The sequence below is a fragment of the Netta rufina genome, assembly GCF_964035555.1.
Source record: "Netta rufina genome assembly, chromosome: 2".
Classification (NCBI taxonomy): Eukaryota; Metazoa; Chordata; class Aves; order Anseriformes; family Anatidae; genus Netta; species Netta rufina.
Window position 1 is genome coordinate 55,132,279 of NC_140124.1, and position 17,196 is coordinate 55,149,474.

A 17,196-nucleotide genomic window follows, 5' to 3' on the forward strand; every position below is an offset into this window, starting at 1 on the left:
TGCTGAAAATTGAGCTCTGCCTACAAAGATCTTTTAAATTAAGTATTTACTTGTGACTTACAGGTGTGGACTGGTATGGTGTGGCAGAAGTGGCACTGGGTATCTGATTCAAGCCTGAAGAGTGCATTTCTGTTCATCTTTACTTATATTGTACCTTGATAATAAAGGCTAGAATTGTTTCTGCTCAAATTGATTATGCTCATTTGAGAAAGCATTTTTCTTGGGCAACTGGACACTTAAGCCTTTCAGCCTCTGATGGCTATTGTGAGCTGTTCAGTGAAATACAGGTTTTGTTACAGTGTAACTCTGGAGAGGAAGTAAGTCTTCAGTGTAGTAGTGGCTTTGTTTATGAATGCTTTCAAAAGAGTTGTCAGCATGGGTGCAGTATATGGTCCTTGATTTTGAAAAATGCTGAGCAGATTTACATGTTCCAGCAGTTTCTGTAATATAAAATACAACTTCAGTGCCAATGGTCGTGAAACATAAAAATGAAGCATTTGGTACTAGCTGGGTGATCAGTAAAAGTAGAATCTGTGTCCTGTTTGCAAACAGCTGGACAGTTTAGTTGTTCATGTTGTACCTGAGAAAAGAGTGAGGTCTGTCTCAAAACTTATGTACGTCTGAATTTCTAGAACTCGTTGGCAATTGAGTGGCTGATGAGGAAGACCGTACTTGGTACATCTGTGCACTCGAAATCTACTCTAGAAGCCTACTGCAGGGTTTACTATCTTAATGACCATTCCTGTGAGGAGGGGAAGATCTGTCTGTCTTGAACATTGCTGCCCAGAATCTAATTTACAAGACTGCTTGTATGGATTCTAACCTATCTCTTTGCAGTGGGGAGTTTGATTTGTTCTGCTTTACTCATTTAAATACATCGGGTACTTTTATTTATGTAGGTATTAGGAGTGCTTAAACCAAATGTGAATGGTCCCCATGATTTGTAACTAAGATTACTTTCCTTCAGTGTCTTTCACTGATTCTTAATTAAAATTACTTTTTCCAGTGTCTATCATGTCTTTTGGCTGAACCCTAACTGAGACGATTTTGATATTCTATATTACCTAAAAATTGAGATTGTCTTTCCATTATTTAACGTGTCTGATTTATTTCCAGTTAACAGTGGAAATGGTGGTGGTGGTTGTTACTTAGACTGGGATGGTGTTTCAAGTGTATGATTGAAAGGAATTAAGTATGTTAGGTATTAAAGGAATATCTCTATCCAGCTTTTCCCATTGCTCTAACTTCTTTTGTAAGCAGAGGGGATGGGTTTGGTAGTATTAATATGATGTTGTCTCTTGCAGCATAATCATGGGTCAAACCGGAAAAAAATCTGAGAAGGGACCAATTTGTTGGCGAAAGCGTGTGAAATCAGAATATATGAGACTGAGGCAGCTCAAGAGGTTCCGACGTGCAGATGAAGTAAAGGTATGTCATCTTTTGGTTAGATTGTTTAAAAATTGATATCAAAATCAATTTTCTTCTGTAGTATGAGTTGGATTGACTGTGAAAGTTGTCCTACAGTTAACAACTGCAATAACAGTTTTATGAAATATTTTGTTAACATACTGAATCTTATCTCAACTCTGATATTGCAAGTAGGTGTGATCCATTTGTATATGATTGAATCAAGTGTGCCAAGTATCAGAAGAGACTGGAGAGCAAGTACGGCAGTTCCTTTAGCTACCTACTCTTTCTAATTCTCTTTAGAATTTAATTCCATGTTAAACCTGTAAGGCTCTAAATGTGAGAACTTGGTTTCAGTCGAAGAAAGGGATAACAATCTATTATAGTCTGACACTTAAGCAAAACTGGGCCAGTTCAGTGTTGAGCAGCTTCTTAAATTTTTTGGTTTTAGTATATGTTATGCCTTAAGATGTTAGCAGATTAGTTCATAGTCTTTGATTTATTTGTAATGTTTACAATTGTGATTAATTTTTAGAGTATGTTTAATTCTAATCGTCAGAAGATACTGGAAAGAACTGAAATATTAAATCAAGAATGGAAACAACGTAGGATACAGCCTGTACACATCATGACTTCTGTGAGCTCATTGCGCGGGACCAGGGAGGTTGGTTAACATGTGTTGTGGTAATTCCCCTTACAAGGTTGTTAGCATGTTTTAATTTTATTACAGTAAATTTGGCTGTTCTTTTAATTTTTTTACCAGCTTGATATGACTTTGCAACTAAACAATTTTCTTACAAGTAAAGGAGTTATTTATCCATCAGATAACTTCCATCAGATGACTTCTGTCTGGAAATCACGAAATAGCAGGGTACTAAGCTTTGAGTGTCCCACAAGCCCAAAACTTCTGATAATACGTGGCTTGTACTTCAGCATCCTTTAATCAAATCATTTTGTCTCAGTCTCACTGATACTGGGAGTCTAGTGTTGCTTCTATCAGAGTTGATCCCCTGTGGTACAAATGACTAGTTACTTTAGTTCTTACTAAGTTAAAACACATGAAAGGTGTGAACATAACTATTTGAAGAAGTCTTCTTTATACTTAGAGTTGTTCAAACACACAGGTTCTGAAAGGAGTTGGTACACCATTATGTTGCATATTCAGACTAAACACTAGATTTGTGAAAAAAGCTTCCATGATTCTGATGCTGAGTTGAACACATAAATTGGCTGTTATGTTGGTAGCTGAAATAGTGGTTGGAGTCCACTCCAATTTCCATCACTCAACCCAGCTTAATTTATCTTGTTTGTCAGTTGCTCTTTAGACACTTCAGACTTAGCCAGTTTGAGGATGCTTCATGTGTAATTATCTGAAAACCTAACTCTTCTCATTAGACTGAGAATGAAGACATTACTGCATACAGGTTTATAAGAAGAAAAAGCAACACCTTCCTATTCAAGGAAATTTGTCAGGCTTTCCTTTTCCTAAAATTTTAGAGGGAAGCTGATTTTCTTTATATCATAGAGGTGCATTTGTGTGCCTGACTGTTTTCCTTTAAGCATGATTGAATGTGCAGCTCTCATGTACAGCTCTACACCTATTATATGGCACTTTGGGATCAGAACCTCTCATAATAACCGAGAGATATACATCCAGTTTTCATTTTTTTGATAGAAGATCATGTCTCACCATTCCTCTATTGCTCTTTTTTTTTTTTTGTAGCTTGATTTACTATTCTTTTATTTTACTCTTTTGCCTGAATTGATTTCTTGCCTGAACTGATGGAGCACACTAATTACTGTATTCAAAACCAGTCTGTCTCCATGAATTAGAAGAACTCTACTACTTGATTTAAGATTGCTATAATTCATAGTGAGAGAAGTGAAAGAAAGTAGTATGGGAGGTGTTGAAAGATTACTTAAGTCTTTTTCTTTCTTAATATGCTAAATTTCTTCAGAGTTGTATAGGATAATGGCTAGAAATTAAGTTACTTGATTGAAAGGATTTGAGAAACTTGGTGTTCTTGATGAAGTCTGTAGGGCGTTGCTGATGATGTAGGTTTCTTCCAGTCCCTAGTGCAGTTAGCATCAACAAGAGACAATACCACATATGTGTTAGCCTAATAAACATCAAGCTGAGTTCCATACCTAAATAATGGGGGAACATAACGGACTTTGTACTAAACACCTTGAGTCATTTTGACACAGTCTGAGATTTCTAGTTCCAACGGTAAAAGTAATGATTTTTGTGTTTTTCTTTAAATGAAAAATGTGCTAGAAGGCTGCTAGCTAGAAAACTAAATATTAACCTGAAATGGCAATAAAGCACTATCATAGCACAGTGTCTTGAGTATTGATATACACAGCAGAAATCTAACTTCATTGCCTGCGTATTTAAAAATAAAATAAAAAACCTGGCTTGTATCATTCTACTGGGGTACTGTCTCTGTATGCTGTTTGTTATATTACTTTGTGTATTTCTTTAGAAATGTGAAGCTCTGTTCATCTTTCCCTTCTGGAAAGGAGAAAGATCTTTTGTCTCCACTTCCTTTTTTCCTTTCAGGTAGCTATGATAGCTGTTCTACGTTCCTTCCTTGTTGTACTTTACCTAACGTTGTATTTTCCTATCTGCTTTGGCTTGTAACATTTTTTTAGGAGTTTTTCATACTGCTGTTCAACTACTTGAGAAGATCTGATCTGTATCTCTGTATCTGTTATCTGTTGAATTGATGCAAGAATAACCTAGAAGTTGTTTTGTATTTCTGTGGTATGTTTATTCTTCGGAGGCTGCATACACATTAGAATTTCAAAAAAAAAAAAAAAAAAAAAAACTCATTGACATGTCCAGAGTTGCACAGTAAGATGTTAATTTTCCTCTGCTCTTTGTAAACAGTGACCATAATCAAAGATTTGGCTATAGTATAAAGATACGCAGACAGTAAGCAGGGCAGGAGTTAACAAGGCATATATGAAGTATCAATTTCCATAAGATGTCTTGATGTCATTAAAATAAAATTTTATTTTTTAACCTGTATCATACATGATTTCTGCAGTGTATTGATCTAAAGCCAAGGGAATTTTCATCTGCCTGTGATGGCTTCAGTAAATACTCCTAAGACCAGTGTAGCAGCAAAAGGTACTAAATCTGTTCTGAGGTACAAAAAATGGCTTATGGCAGGCTGAATAGTCTGAATAAAATACTAAGTATCTAACACAGTCACTTTAGTATTATGTGGAGGAAAAAAAAACACCACATGTTCTATTGACAGAGGTATTAAAACAATTCCTGCATCTTTTTTCTTGTGAAACCTGTTCTTATTATGCCATACAAATCTGAAGCATTTCTCAAAGGCAGGTCTAGCGAATTTTGACAAACACTTACCATTTTGTTCATTGTAGAGTGATTTCTGTATGTTTTTTTTTTTTCCCCCTGAAATTGCTATGTAAGTGTAATTTCAACCTTTTATTTCAGTGCTCTGTTACCAGTGACATAGATTTTCCAAAACAAGTCATCCCACTAAAGACTCTCAATGCTGTTGCATCTGTGCCTATAATGTATTCTTGGTCACCTCTTCAACAAAATTTTATGGTAAGTTTAAAAAGGTGGTGCAAGGAGAAATGTATGGTGAAAAGAGAGGGGGTTAGTTTTAGAAATAAAACACTAAAGGTATTACTAATAAAAAAAAAAAAGGTATTAAAGGTATTTTTTTTTTTACTAATAAAGAAGGTATTACTAATTGCAGACTAAACCTGTGTTCTTAATGACCTTCAGTATCTACAACCTTGCTGTAAACAAAGCTGTACTGTATTTAATTTCATCATATAATGGTTTGGGTTGGAAGGGACCTTTTAAAGATAATCAAATTCCAACCCCTCTACACTTTTCACTAGATCAGATTGTTTTGGGCCCCATCCAACCTGGCCTTGAACACCTCCAGGGATGGGGCATCCACAGCTTCTCTAAGCAACTTGTTCCAGTGTCTCACCACCCTCTGGGAGAAGAATTTCTTCCTAACGTCCAATGTATATCTCTCCTTTTTTAGTTTAAAACCCTTACCCCTTGTTCAATCGCTACTCTCTGACAAAGAGCTCCTCTCCAACTTTCTTATGGGCCCCCTTTAGGTACTGGAAGAGAGCCTTCTCTTCTCCAGGCAGAACAATCTCAACTCTCAGCCTTCCTTTGTAGGTGAAAGAAGAGGTGCTCCAGCCCTCTGATCATCCTTATGACCCTCCTCTGGACTTGTTCTAATAGGTCCATGTGTTTCTTGTGCTGGGGGCCCCGGAGCTGAACATAGTATTTCAGGTGTGGTCTCACAGGAGCAGAGTAGAGAGGGAGAATCGCCTCCCTTAACCTTCTTCTCATCCATCTTTTGATGCAGGCCAGGGCCCAGTTGGCTTTCTGGGCTGGAAGTACACATTCCTGGCTCATGTTGAACATTTTGTCAACCAACACCCCAAAGTCCTTCTCCCCAGAGCCATTCTCAATCCATTTTCCACCCAGCATATATTTGTGCTTGGGATTGCCCCAGCTCAGATGCAGGACTCTGTACTTGGTCTTGTTGAATTTCATGAGGTTTATACAGGCCTACATCTTGAGGCTGTCCAGGTCCCTCTGGATGGCATCCCTTCCCTCTAGTATGACAACTGCAGCATGCAGCTTGGTGTTGCTGGCAGACTTGCTGAGGGTGAACATGAATCCACTGTCTGTGTTGCCAGCAAAGATGTTAAACAGTGGTGGTCTGAATACTGACCCTCTGAGGAACAACACTAACAACACTAAGCGCTGATCTCCACTTGAACATTGACTATTTTAAGTGCAACCATCCAGCCAATTCTTCACCCACTGCGTTGTCCATCCATAAAATCCATGTCTCTCCAATTTAGAGACAAGGATATTGTGGGGGACAGTGTCAAATGCTTTGCACAAGTCCAGGTAGATGTCAGTTGCTCATTCCCTGTCCATTCATGCTGTAACTCCATTGTAGAAGGCCACCAGGTTTGTCAGGCATGGTCTGCCCTTTGTGAAGCCATGCTGGTTGTCACCAACCACTTCATTGTTCGTGTTCCTTAGCGTAGTTTCCTGGAGGAACTGCTCCATGATTTTTCCAGGCACAGAGTTGAGACTGACTGTCCTGTAGCTCCCCATGTCTTCTCCTCTCCCCCCTTTTTAAAAGGGGTTATGTTTCCCCTCCTCAGTCACTGGGAACTTCACTGCGCTGCCATGACTCCTCAAATAGGATGGACAGTGGCTTAGCAGCTACATCTGGCAGTTTCTTCAGGGCCTTTGGATGCATCTCATCAGGTCCCATGAACTTTTGCACTTTTACATTCCTTAGATTGTCTTGAACATAGTCTTCTCTTACAGCAGGCAGTTCACAATTCTCCCTATCCCTGCCTTTGCCTTCTGGGACTTGGGCTATGTGGCTAGAGAGTTCTTGTGGGTGAAGTCTGAGGCAAAAAAAAAAAAAAAAGTCATTGAGAGCCCCAGCCTTCTCCATATTCTAGGTAATCAGGTCTTATGTTTCCTTCTGGAGGGGGCCCGCAATTTTCCTAGTCTTCCTTTTATCACTGACATACCAATAGAAGTCTTCCTTGTTACCCTTGATGTCCCTGGCCAAATTAAATTTTAAAAAGGCTTTGATATTCTTAACCTGATCCGTGGCTGCTCAGACAATGTGTCTGTATCCCTGTCAGGCTACCTGTCCTTGCTTCCATTCTCTGTAGGACCCTTTTTCTGCTTGAGCTTGGCCAGGAGCTCTGTTCGTCTATGTAGGCCTCCTGGTGTTTTTGCCTTACTTCCTCTTTGCTGGGATGCATCACTCCTGAGTTTTGTGGAGGTGATCCTTGAGTATTAACCAGCTTTCTTGGGCTCCTCTTCCCTTCAGGGCTTTGTTGCATGGCACTCTACCAAGCAGACCCCTGAAGAGGTCAAAGTCTGCTCTCAAAAGGTCCAGGCTAGTGAGTTTGCTGTGCTCCCTCCTCACAGTCCTTGGAATGCAAAACTGCACCATTTCATGGTCATAGTAGCTACAGCTGCCCTTGACCTTCATGTTTCCCACCAGCCCATCCATGTTGGTGAGAATGAGGTCTGGCACAGCGCCTCTCCTCCTTGCTTCCTCTGTCACTTGGAGAAGGAATTTGTTATTCATGTGTTCCAGGAACTTCCTGGATTTCCTGTGCCCTGTTGTGCTGTCCCTCTAACAGATAGTGGGGTGGTTGAAGTACCCCATAAGAACCAGGGCTTGCAAATGTGAGGCTGCTTCTATCTTGCTTCTGTTTTGTCTAGAGAGGGCCTCATCTGCTTGTTCTTCCTGATCAGGTGGCTTGCAGCAGACCCCCACTATTTTGTCCCTGCCTTCCCCTAATCCTGCCCCACAAGCTCTCTGTCTGCTCCTCATCTGTCCCCAGGCAGAGCTCCTTGCACTCCAGCTGCTCGCTGACATAGTGTGGTGCCCACTCCTTGTTTCCCATGTCTGTCCTTCCTAAAGAGCCTATATCCTTCACAGCTGTCCTGCCACATCCTCATATTGCCAATGAGGTCATGGCCGTGCAGGCCTGTGTGCATCTCTAACTCCTCTTGTTTGTTCCCTGCGCTACATGTGTTAGAGTAGAGGCATTTGATAGTTGGGCTCCCGATGAAGCTGACTTAGTGGCTGGAATTTCTTTTGCTGTTCTTCAGGTGTTCTCCTGCTGACTCATGACCCTTCTCCAGGCTCTGGACATCTATCTCTGTCTCTGACAGGTGGATCCCATCAGCCCCTAGCAGACCAGGTTTCTCAAAGCCAGTCCCATGCTCCCCCGGTTTTGGCACCAGTCCTGTTGATTTGACAGATTCAATTGGCCCTTTCAAACCACTTCTCTCTAACTGGGAGGACTGATGAAAAAACTACCTGAGCTCCTGAGTCCTTCACTGCTGCTCTCAGGGCTCTGTAATTCCTCTTAACACTCCTCACGCAGCTCCTGGCTGCATCACTGATGCCCATGTGAAACAGCAACAATGAATAATGGTAGTTAGCGTCCAAGGCTTGGCAGCCTCTTGGTGGCGTCCCTGATACGAGCCCCTGGTAAGCAGCAGACTCCTCTCAAGAGTAGGTCAGGTTAGCAGATGGATGCCTCTGTACTTCTCCCTCAGATGAGAGTCATCTGCTATTATCACCTGTAGCCTTTTCTTAGGTGCACTGCTTTTAATATGAGAAATATTTTCTGAGGGATGTGACTGTCCTTATGTAAGACAGGTGACCAACATACCTGTAGCAGAATAATAATTCTTACATACTAAAGAGATCTCAGTCCTGAAATAGTCTCCTAATGTAATGGTGATTTTATATAGCAACTATAGTTTAGACTTTTTTTCTAATTAGCCTTACTGTATATGCAAGCTGTAATGTTAGATTTCTGATAAAGGTGTTTGACTTACTTGAAAGGCTTAGCTTATTACAAATCTTTGTCACAGCATCTTGTATACAATAGCTTTTGCTGAAATGGTTACGATGACAATCACAGTAAAGCAATTTAAATAACCAGTTTTATCAGTATAAGTACAGAGTCCTTCCACAATTTTTTCTATTCATTTCAATTTGTCAGTATTTGGGTATTTGCACTGCTGCAGAATGATGATCAGCAGGAAATGTTGCATTGTCTGTTTTCCTAACAATAGAAGGCTCTTTTGAAATGCTGGAAAACACAGCTGAGTATCAAGGTCTGTAAATTCTACTGATAAAACTTTGAGTTATTAATGTGGTTAAGTCTGGATATAGACAAAACAAAACTGAGAATGGCATTTGGATTAAATAGTGTGAGGCATATTTCTGTGCTATCTGTTTAGACAACTTGAATTTAGAATCTTTCTGTATCATGTTTTCTTGTCTCTAGCAAAGGAATGAAAGGGCGATTTCTATCACATATTACTGAGAGAAGCAAGGAAGAGAGTGAATTTATCAGTGCAAGCTTCCCAAAGCTAGGTAGCTCATTGTGCTTCTGTAGTAGGAGTTCTGTTGCAACACACTGCTGACCTTAATGGTAGGAGTTAGTGTCAGAAACTTAAGCCTTTCAAGACTAGTGCAAAAAGTTGTTGAATAAAGATGAGGGTTTTGTTTTTAGTTAACTGTGAATATGCTAAGTGGTGAAGCCAATTTAACTGTTACCTAAACAGTTGTAGATTATGAAAACAGCAGTGGTGATATGGCCAACTGAACATGCAATTTAACAACGATTCTGATCAAACAATTTTACTAGGTAGAGGATGAAACTGTTTTACATAACATTCCGTATATGGGAGACGAAGTGCTTGACCAGGATGGTACCTTTATTGAAGAGCTTATCAAGAATTATGATGGGAAAGTACATGGAGACAGAGGTGAGCCCAAACACTCAGGTATACTAATCACTTCTTTTTACATAAATAATTTCTGTCAGTTTTATTTGTTAAGGCCTGATACTTGATTGTTACAATAGTATCTCTAGAATGCCTATGCTGTGTAGATGTTGGGTGTAATAGAAATCCTTATATAAATATAATTACTTTCATTTTCATAAGGCTACAAAGTATTCAAGTATGGAGAAATTAAATGCTTTTTTTCCCCAAGTGATTCATCATAATGCCTAAGTGTAACATGGAGAAGTTTTTGGTGTTCAGGGTTCAGAGCTTTGTAATAGTATAACATCTAGATGTGTGTAGTGCTTAGCAGAAAGTAGCAGGAGATGCATGTAAAACTCTGATTATAACAACACTTACAAATGACATTCAGTAGAACAACCTTTTGTGGGTTTTGATTTTCTTCCCTTACCTGCAAGGTGTAAATAATTTTTCATTAGTTATCACAAATTATTTGCTATTTAAAAGCATTGGTTCTATAAATCAGACTGTAAAGACTGTGTGTAATGCTGTATCCTTCTCTTGGTACACTGTATCAGAGAATCATAGAATGGCTTGGGTTGGAAGGGACTGTAGAGACCCATATAACTCCAACCCCCCTGCTATGGGCAGGGACACCTTCCACTAGACCGGGTTTCTTAAAGCCCCATCCAGCCTGGCCTTAAACACTTCCAGGGATGGGAGGGGGAACAGGGACAAGTGTCAAATGCTTTGCACAAGTCCGGGTAAATGATATCAGTTGCTCTTCCACTATCCACCAATGCTGTAACCCTGTTGTAGAAGGTCACTGATTTGCCCTTAGTAAAGCCAAGCTGGCTGTCACCAATCACATCATTTTCCATGTGCCTTAACATAGTTTCCAGGAGGATCTGCTTCGTGATCTTTCCAGGCAGAGATGAGACTGACTGGCCTGTAGTTCCTTGGGTCTTCCTTTTTTCCCTTTTTAAAAATGGGAGCTATTTCCCTTCTTCCAGTCAGTGTATATGTAACAATCTACAGTATGTATATGTATTCACATGTATAGTTTTTTCTTGAATCAGTAGATCTGCTTGCTCTGTGTATCATTCTGTGTACTCAGAATGGCTTATACAAGCCTAATTTTATAGTTGTAAAAGTTTCTCTGACTAATCTGCTTCACCTTCACAAAAACATTTGTCCTGTTCTGCTCCTTGCCCACTCTGTCCCAAGCAGAATCATTTCTTTCAGTGCTACTTTTACATTCCTGTTAATGCAGGAGTGACTAAGGAGGAAAACTACATTTCTGAGTACATTTTGTGTCACTCATGAAAGTTAAGCCTGTAATTCAATAGTAAATGTTACTCAGTCCTACATCAGTCTTGTTAATGTCCTCAGGACACGTGGTGCCTTTATATTTCTTGAAAGAACATCACTGTTTTTTGCCTTTGGATAATTTTACAAATTTACTGATTGTTGTTGACACTCTTGTCAGAGAACTGATTAGGTCAAAATGTTGACATTACTAATAAATGTATTACTGATTTAATTTATTATTTTTAATTTATTATTTAATTTATTATTGAGTCCAGTATTAAAAATAATCTTCTTTCACTGCCTCGAGTCCCATGTTCATTATGGCAATTATTCAGGTCCTTTGTACCTGTCTAGCAAAAGTCAAAAGAGTTCTTTTTATTTTTCCAGTAACTGTTTTTTTGTGTGGCTATAATGAAATTTAAATGCTATGGAAATCTGTAATCCAGAGGCATTTCCTTTTACTTATATATATATATATATATATTTACTTATATATATATATATATATTTACTTTTATATATATATATATATATATATATATATATATATATATATATATAAAATGAGCCATAATTATAAAATAGTTTTGTAGTTGCACTTTTGGGAGAGAAATTCTTACTAATCTACGTGGGTATGTTGAGAGTTCTGTTTAAAACATGCAAATGTCTGGCTCTTTGAATTATCTGTGTATTAATAAATCTATGAGCTTCGTTCAAGTTACATTGTGACATCCATACCCGTTCAAGTTCAGAAGTAGGGTGAAAGCACTACAGTTGCCACATGGTTCAGTTATTTCTTGAGAAGTAACAGCAGTATGTCAATGTTAACTACAGTTTTCCTCTCTGCAAAAAAATGCCTTTTTGTCCATCTGTGCTGCCCTGTGAGTTTCACAATCTGAATCTGAGCTAAAAAGCAAATACATAGCATTGTATCCTTGAGTTTTCTTGTGAAATTGTTGTTTATATTTCCTTGCCGGTGAACCTACAGTAGTGGAAATATATGCTAAAAAATACCCGCCGAAAGTCGCTCTGGGGATTCCCTGTCTAAGGATAGTTTCATAGTCTGTTTGCATGGATTGGCTGGCTTTGCATGCATAAGGCTGGCTTAACCCAACCACACTGGACTTGGGATTCTGGTATAAAATAATATACAATAATAAACAATCTAGCTAGTAACTCTACTCTTAAAAGAAAAAATAAAATCTATTAAGAAAGAGAGATATATTCTTGTTTACTAGTATGAAGAATGGGGAGATTAAAAGAATTTTCAAAAATTTTTCTCCCCATTCCAGTTCTCAGGTTAAAAAATGAATACCAAGTATTTTTAATTCTTCTGAGTTCATACATTGAAACGAAGAAGGAAAAATACAAATTTGTTTTTAGTAAATTACAGCTTTTGCCATAATTCAAATGTAGGGAGTATTAAAAATATTTCATATATACCATGTGCTTTTCTGTTCACTCCCAATTTTGCTGAATTTCAGAATGTGGATTTATCAATGATGAAATATTTGTTGAGCTGGTCAATGCACTTGGTCAATATAGTGATGATGAAGATGATGATGATGGAGATGACAATCCTGATGAAAGAGATGACAAGCAAAAAGATCGGGAAGGTAACAGGATGGGTATGTCTGTCTGCAGACTTTAAAATTTAAGACCAAAAAAAACTTTTCTTTAATCACTTGGTAAATTTGTTCAAACCCTTCAACTTAATAGTTTTCAGATCTAAAGTAACATCATTTTCTTCATCATTTCCTTTGCCATTTAGTTCAAGAAATTTACAGAGAATACTACAAAAATGCTTTTGTCAACTTTTGTTTCTCTCCAAATTGAGACAATCAAATGCTCAAAAATCAGTTGGGAATCAGTCTAATAAAAACTTTGGTAAGCCTCAGAAAATGAAATAATATTGTTCTTAAGTAGACAGTTCTGAATTGCCATCTCCATCTGCTGGTGAAATAGTGTTTTCTCCAAATTTTATTAGTACAATTCTGTCAGCAGGAAAGATCACTTTAAGGAGTTTAATTTAAATTCTCAGTAATTTAGAAATAAAAACCTTTGTTTCTTTTTTTATTAGGATTTTGGCGAAGTCCCTCTTTGAACACCTCCTTGAAGTAGCAAAGGAACAGAAATATAATTTTTGTTTGTTTGTTTTCCAAAATTTTGCTTCTTTGACAGAGAAAGAAAGTCATCCACCTCGGAGGTTTCCTTCTGACAAGATATTTGAAGCCATTTCTTCAATGTTTCCAGACAAGGGTACAGCAGAAGAACTGAAAGAGAAGTAAGAAAATATTTCTTAGTATATATTGCTTTGCTGAATTATGAAACAAAGATTCCTCAACTTCATTAAGTATTTGTTGATAAGGAATGGTCCCCCTAGCTTCCAGGTTTTGTGGCTGTTGTGTTACTCTAGTGCAAGTGATATTTGAAGGTAACTGGCTGTTCTCTCCAATTGAGTCGAAAAATAGAGGTTTATTAGCTTTCATTTCAAACTACTGAAAAGTGGGTGCTTGTGTGTGCTTAATGCCATTTTCTTGAAGTGGTAAAATAAAAGCTGTTTAAAAAAAAAGCCACCTTTTTGGTGTTAGTGAGTAATACATATGAAGAGGTGAGTTTCAAAGTAAATGCATGCATTCCTAGCAATTTTGTACTTGTGTTAATGAGTATAGAACTAACTTGTCATATTACTTGCTGATGAACCTTTCTAGCTGATGCATTACCTACAATTTTTTATAAAAATTTTGTCACTGAAACAGAGTGGTACTTGTAAAAATTTGTTTTTCATTGTACTGAATAAATAACTTGTATTTTTTTCTTCTAAGATACAAAGAACTCACTGAGCAGCAGCTTCCAGGAGCTCTTCCTCCTGAATGCACACCAAATATTGATGGACCAAACGCTAAATCTGTTCAGAGGGAGCAAAGCTTACACTCTTTTCACACACTCTTCTGTAGGCGCTGTTTTAAATATGATTGCTTCTTGCATCGTAAGTACAATTGTATTGTGCTTGTATCTTTTGCTTTTTGCAAGTCAGAAAACTTAGCATAAGATGCAATACAGAAGGAAGTAAAAAGAAATGAAAGTATTATTATCACTAAAGTTTACAGAAGTAATTTGTCCATGTTGACACTATTTTGTAGGGAAAACTATACCTCAGAAAATTGAATGCACCTGTTTGGGGTTTGTTATGCTTTTTGCGTTTAGGAATGCTTGTAGAATTGCAGGCTTAGACCAGCCTGTGATGTTATTTCTATTTATCTGTTCTTCAGGAGAACTACCCTTTTTCCCACTACTATTTCTGTGTTACACCTTTGCGGTTTGTGCAGAAAAACCGATAATGGAATATGATTCTGTATAAAAATATCCAGTTATTCAACAGACTTGCTTTGTCTTCCAGGAGGGACAATGAATATCCATCCACAAACAGTTTTATCTTTCATTCTCTTAGGTCACTTTCACCTGTCTGATTTGAAAAAGAATAGTTTCAGACAGTTGAATTTTAGTAACTGTGATATCCTTTCCACTGAATTCCTTTTGTGTTGACCCACACTTTTGGGGAATTCAAAAAGACAGTTAGCAATGACATTAGTTTCCGTTTGCAAAATATGAAGAGTAAGAGAAATTCAGAACTGCTAATTGAGACAATTATTTCTCTGAGAATGTAGTCAAAGGTAAAGGGGAACCTAATGGTCAAATACGAAGTGGTTTGGACCTTAGTTAAATACTACGATGTCCTTTATTTCAAATACTTTTTCTCTTTTGACTTAACTGCTCATATGTATGTTAGACTGCAAGTATAAATGCATATTCATTTGGAAATCTTCATGCTTTGTCAGCAGCTCCTCATCCAGCATGCATGCATTCTGCCTGTATTTGTACTTCATCCAAAAGGCTTTACACAGTGCTGGTGCTTTTTAGTATCCCTTAGTTGCCTCATAGTTTGAGGAGGAAATGGTGTTGTTCTTACATGGGGAGTGGTGGGGAAACTTCTAGTTTCATCAACAGTTGTGGCTTTTGGAGTTAGGTCAGTTAGTTTCACTTTTTCCCTGTATTCTTTTGGCTCGTCTTGCTTGAAAATACATGCAGAGAAACTCTTACCTCTCAGTGTTTAAGAAAATAAGTTTCTGGAGATATAGCTGCTGTCTTGTCCAGCCAGCTTCAACATCGTGTGTCCTGTGAAGCTATAGATATTGTTTAAATGTGCCTTAGTTGCCTGACTGACTCATTTCAAGAAGTGTTCTGCATGCAGCTGTAGTCTGTAGGACAAGGAAGTGAAGCTGTATGCTACCTCTTGGCAAATATATTATTCTGGAATTTCTTTTAAGGAGATTTGACGCTGTCAGTAGTCTCAGGGAGTTTGAATGCCAGTATAGTTTACCTTTTCCAAAAGCATTTTGGTTTTTAAGTCAACAAGAAAACACTGTTCAGACACTTAGAGAACAAACTTTTTACAGTAGTGCCCCGGAAGATTTTAGGTATTTCTGCAGCAGTGTTTTTTTGGCTATTTTTCTCAGTATCTTTTATAAACTTGGAAGAGTTTTCCACTGAAGTTGTGGGCTTCTTTAAGAATATGCATATACTCAATGATTAACATAGTTCATGTAGATCTGCCTGTATATAGATATGCCTTTCGTAGTCATTTTTGAAGAATGTTAGAAGTAGAACTGAACGAACATACATACCGTAAGTCTGTGGGCCCTTCTGGGATACACCTGTGAATGCTGAGTGAGCTGGCAAATGCTGTAAGGTGGCTCTCAATCTTTGATCAGTTGTGGCAACTCGGAGAAGTGCAGAGACTGGAGAGAAGCAAGTGTCACTCCTATTTTCAAGAACTGCTAGAAGGAGAACCCAGGGAGCTGACCCAGGTCAGACTCAACTCAATCCCTGGAAAGATCCTGGCAAGTATTTCCAGGCACATGAAGGACAAAACATCTTGGGAGTTGTCAGCATGGATTTACTAAGAAGTCATCGTGCTTGATCAACCTGATAAGCTTCTATGATAAAATGACAGGCCTTGTAGATGATGGGAGAGCAGTGGATATTGTCTATTTGGACTTCAGTAAGGCCTCTGATACTGTCCCCCATAAGATCTTCAGAGAGAAGCTATTGAAGTATGGGCTGGATAAGCACACAGTGAGGTGAACTGAAAAATGGCTGAATGGCGGGAATGCATCAGTATTTGCTTGGGGCTACCCAGCTGGAAAGCAGCTTTATAGAAAAGTCCCTGAGGGTCCTGGTGGACACCAAGTTGAACATGAGCCAGCAATGTGCCTTTGCTACAAAGAAAGCCAATGGTCTTCTGGGCTGCATTAAAGAAAGTGTTGCCAGCAGGTTAAGGAAGGTGATCCTTCTCCTCTACTCACCCTTGGTGAGACCACACCTGGAGCAGTGTGTCTAGTTCTGGGCTCCTAGTACAAGAAAGACATGGACATACTTCAGAGTGTGTAGTGGATAATTTCCTGGTCCAGGTACTAGATAAACCAACCAGAGGAGAAGTGTTACTGGACTGGATGCTCACCAGTGTAGATGAACTCATTAGAGAGGTCAAGATCAGAGGCAGTCTGGGCTGCACTGATCACGCCCTGGTTAAGTTTGTGTTCTCAAGGAATATGGGCTTGGCAAATCCCTGAACTTCTGAAGAGCGAATTTGCAGTTGTTCAAAGACATAGTGGGCGAGATCCTCCTGGAACCCTCTAAGGATGCTTTTCTTAGAGTGCAAGAGCTTTCCATCCCTTTCCATCCCCATGTATAAGAAAGGAAGAAGGGAAAGCAGGAAATGGGCATGGCTCAGCAAGAACCTGCTGGTCAAACAGGTGTGAGAAGGAAATGCACAGGCAGAAGCAGGGACATGTGGTCTGGATGTACAGGGATGCAGTCCGGATATGCAGGGATGGGATTAAGAAAGCCAAGGCACAGATAGAACTAATCTTGGCAAGGGATGCAGAGACTATCAAGAAAGGATTCTATAGGCACATTGGTCAGAAAAGAAAGGCCAAGGAGAGTTTATACCCTCTAGTAAGTGAGAAGGGAGAACTGATAATAAGAGACATGGAGAAGGCTGAGGTACTCAACTTCTTTGCCTCAGAATTCACTGCCAGTCAGGCTTCCCAGTCCCTGGTGATGGCTGGTTGAGCAAAATC

At 38.7% G+C, this 17,196-nt stretch overlaps 1 protein-coding gene across 7 annotated transcripts in view; it reads left to right on the forward strand.

Annotated features, from left to right (window-relative positions):
* Nucleotides 1-17,196, forward strand: part of EZH2 (enhancer of zeste 2 polycomb repressive complex 2 subunit) — a 56,584-nt gene that overhangs the window by 20,118 nt on the left and 19,270 nt on the right. For 3 of the 7 annotated variants that reach the window (XR_014618244.1, XM_084282649.1, XM_084282654.1), the window contains exons 2-8: nucleotides 1,305-1,428; nucleotides 1,943-2,071; nucleotides 4,880-4,996; nucleotides 9,643-9,781; nucleotides 12,538-12,681; nucleotides 13,235-13,337; nucleotides 13,879-14,042. Coding sequence is in view for 6 of the 7 variants with exons in the window: in XM_084282649.1 (XP_084138775.1) it covers nucleotides 1,312-1,428; nucleotides 1,943-2,071; nucleotides 4,880-4,996; nucleotides 9,643-9,781; nucleotides 12,538-12,681; nucleotides 13,235-13,337; nucleotides 13,879-14,042 (913 nt within the window). In the remaining variant the exon portion in view is untranslated. The remainder of the gene's footprint in view (nucleotides 1-1,304; nucleotides 1,429-1,942; nucleotides 2,072-4,879; nucleotides 4,997-9,642; nucleotides 9,782-12,537; nucleotides 12,682-13,234; nucleotides 13,338-13,878; nucleotides 14,043-17,196) is intronic. The other 4 variants (XM_084282650.1, XM_084282652.1, XM_084282651.1 and 1 more) reach the window with 4 other exon arrangements.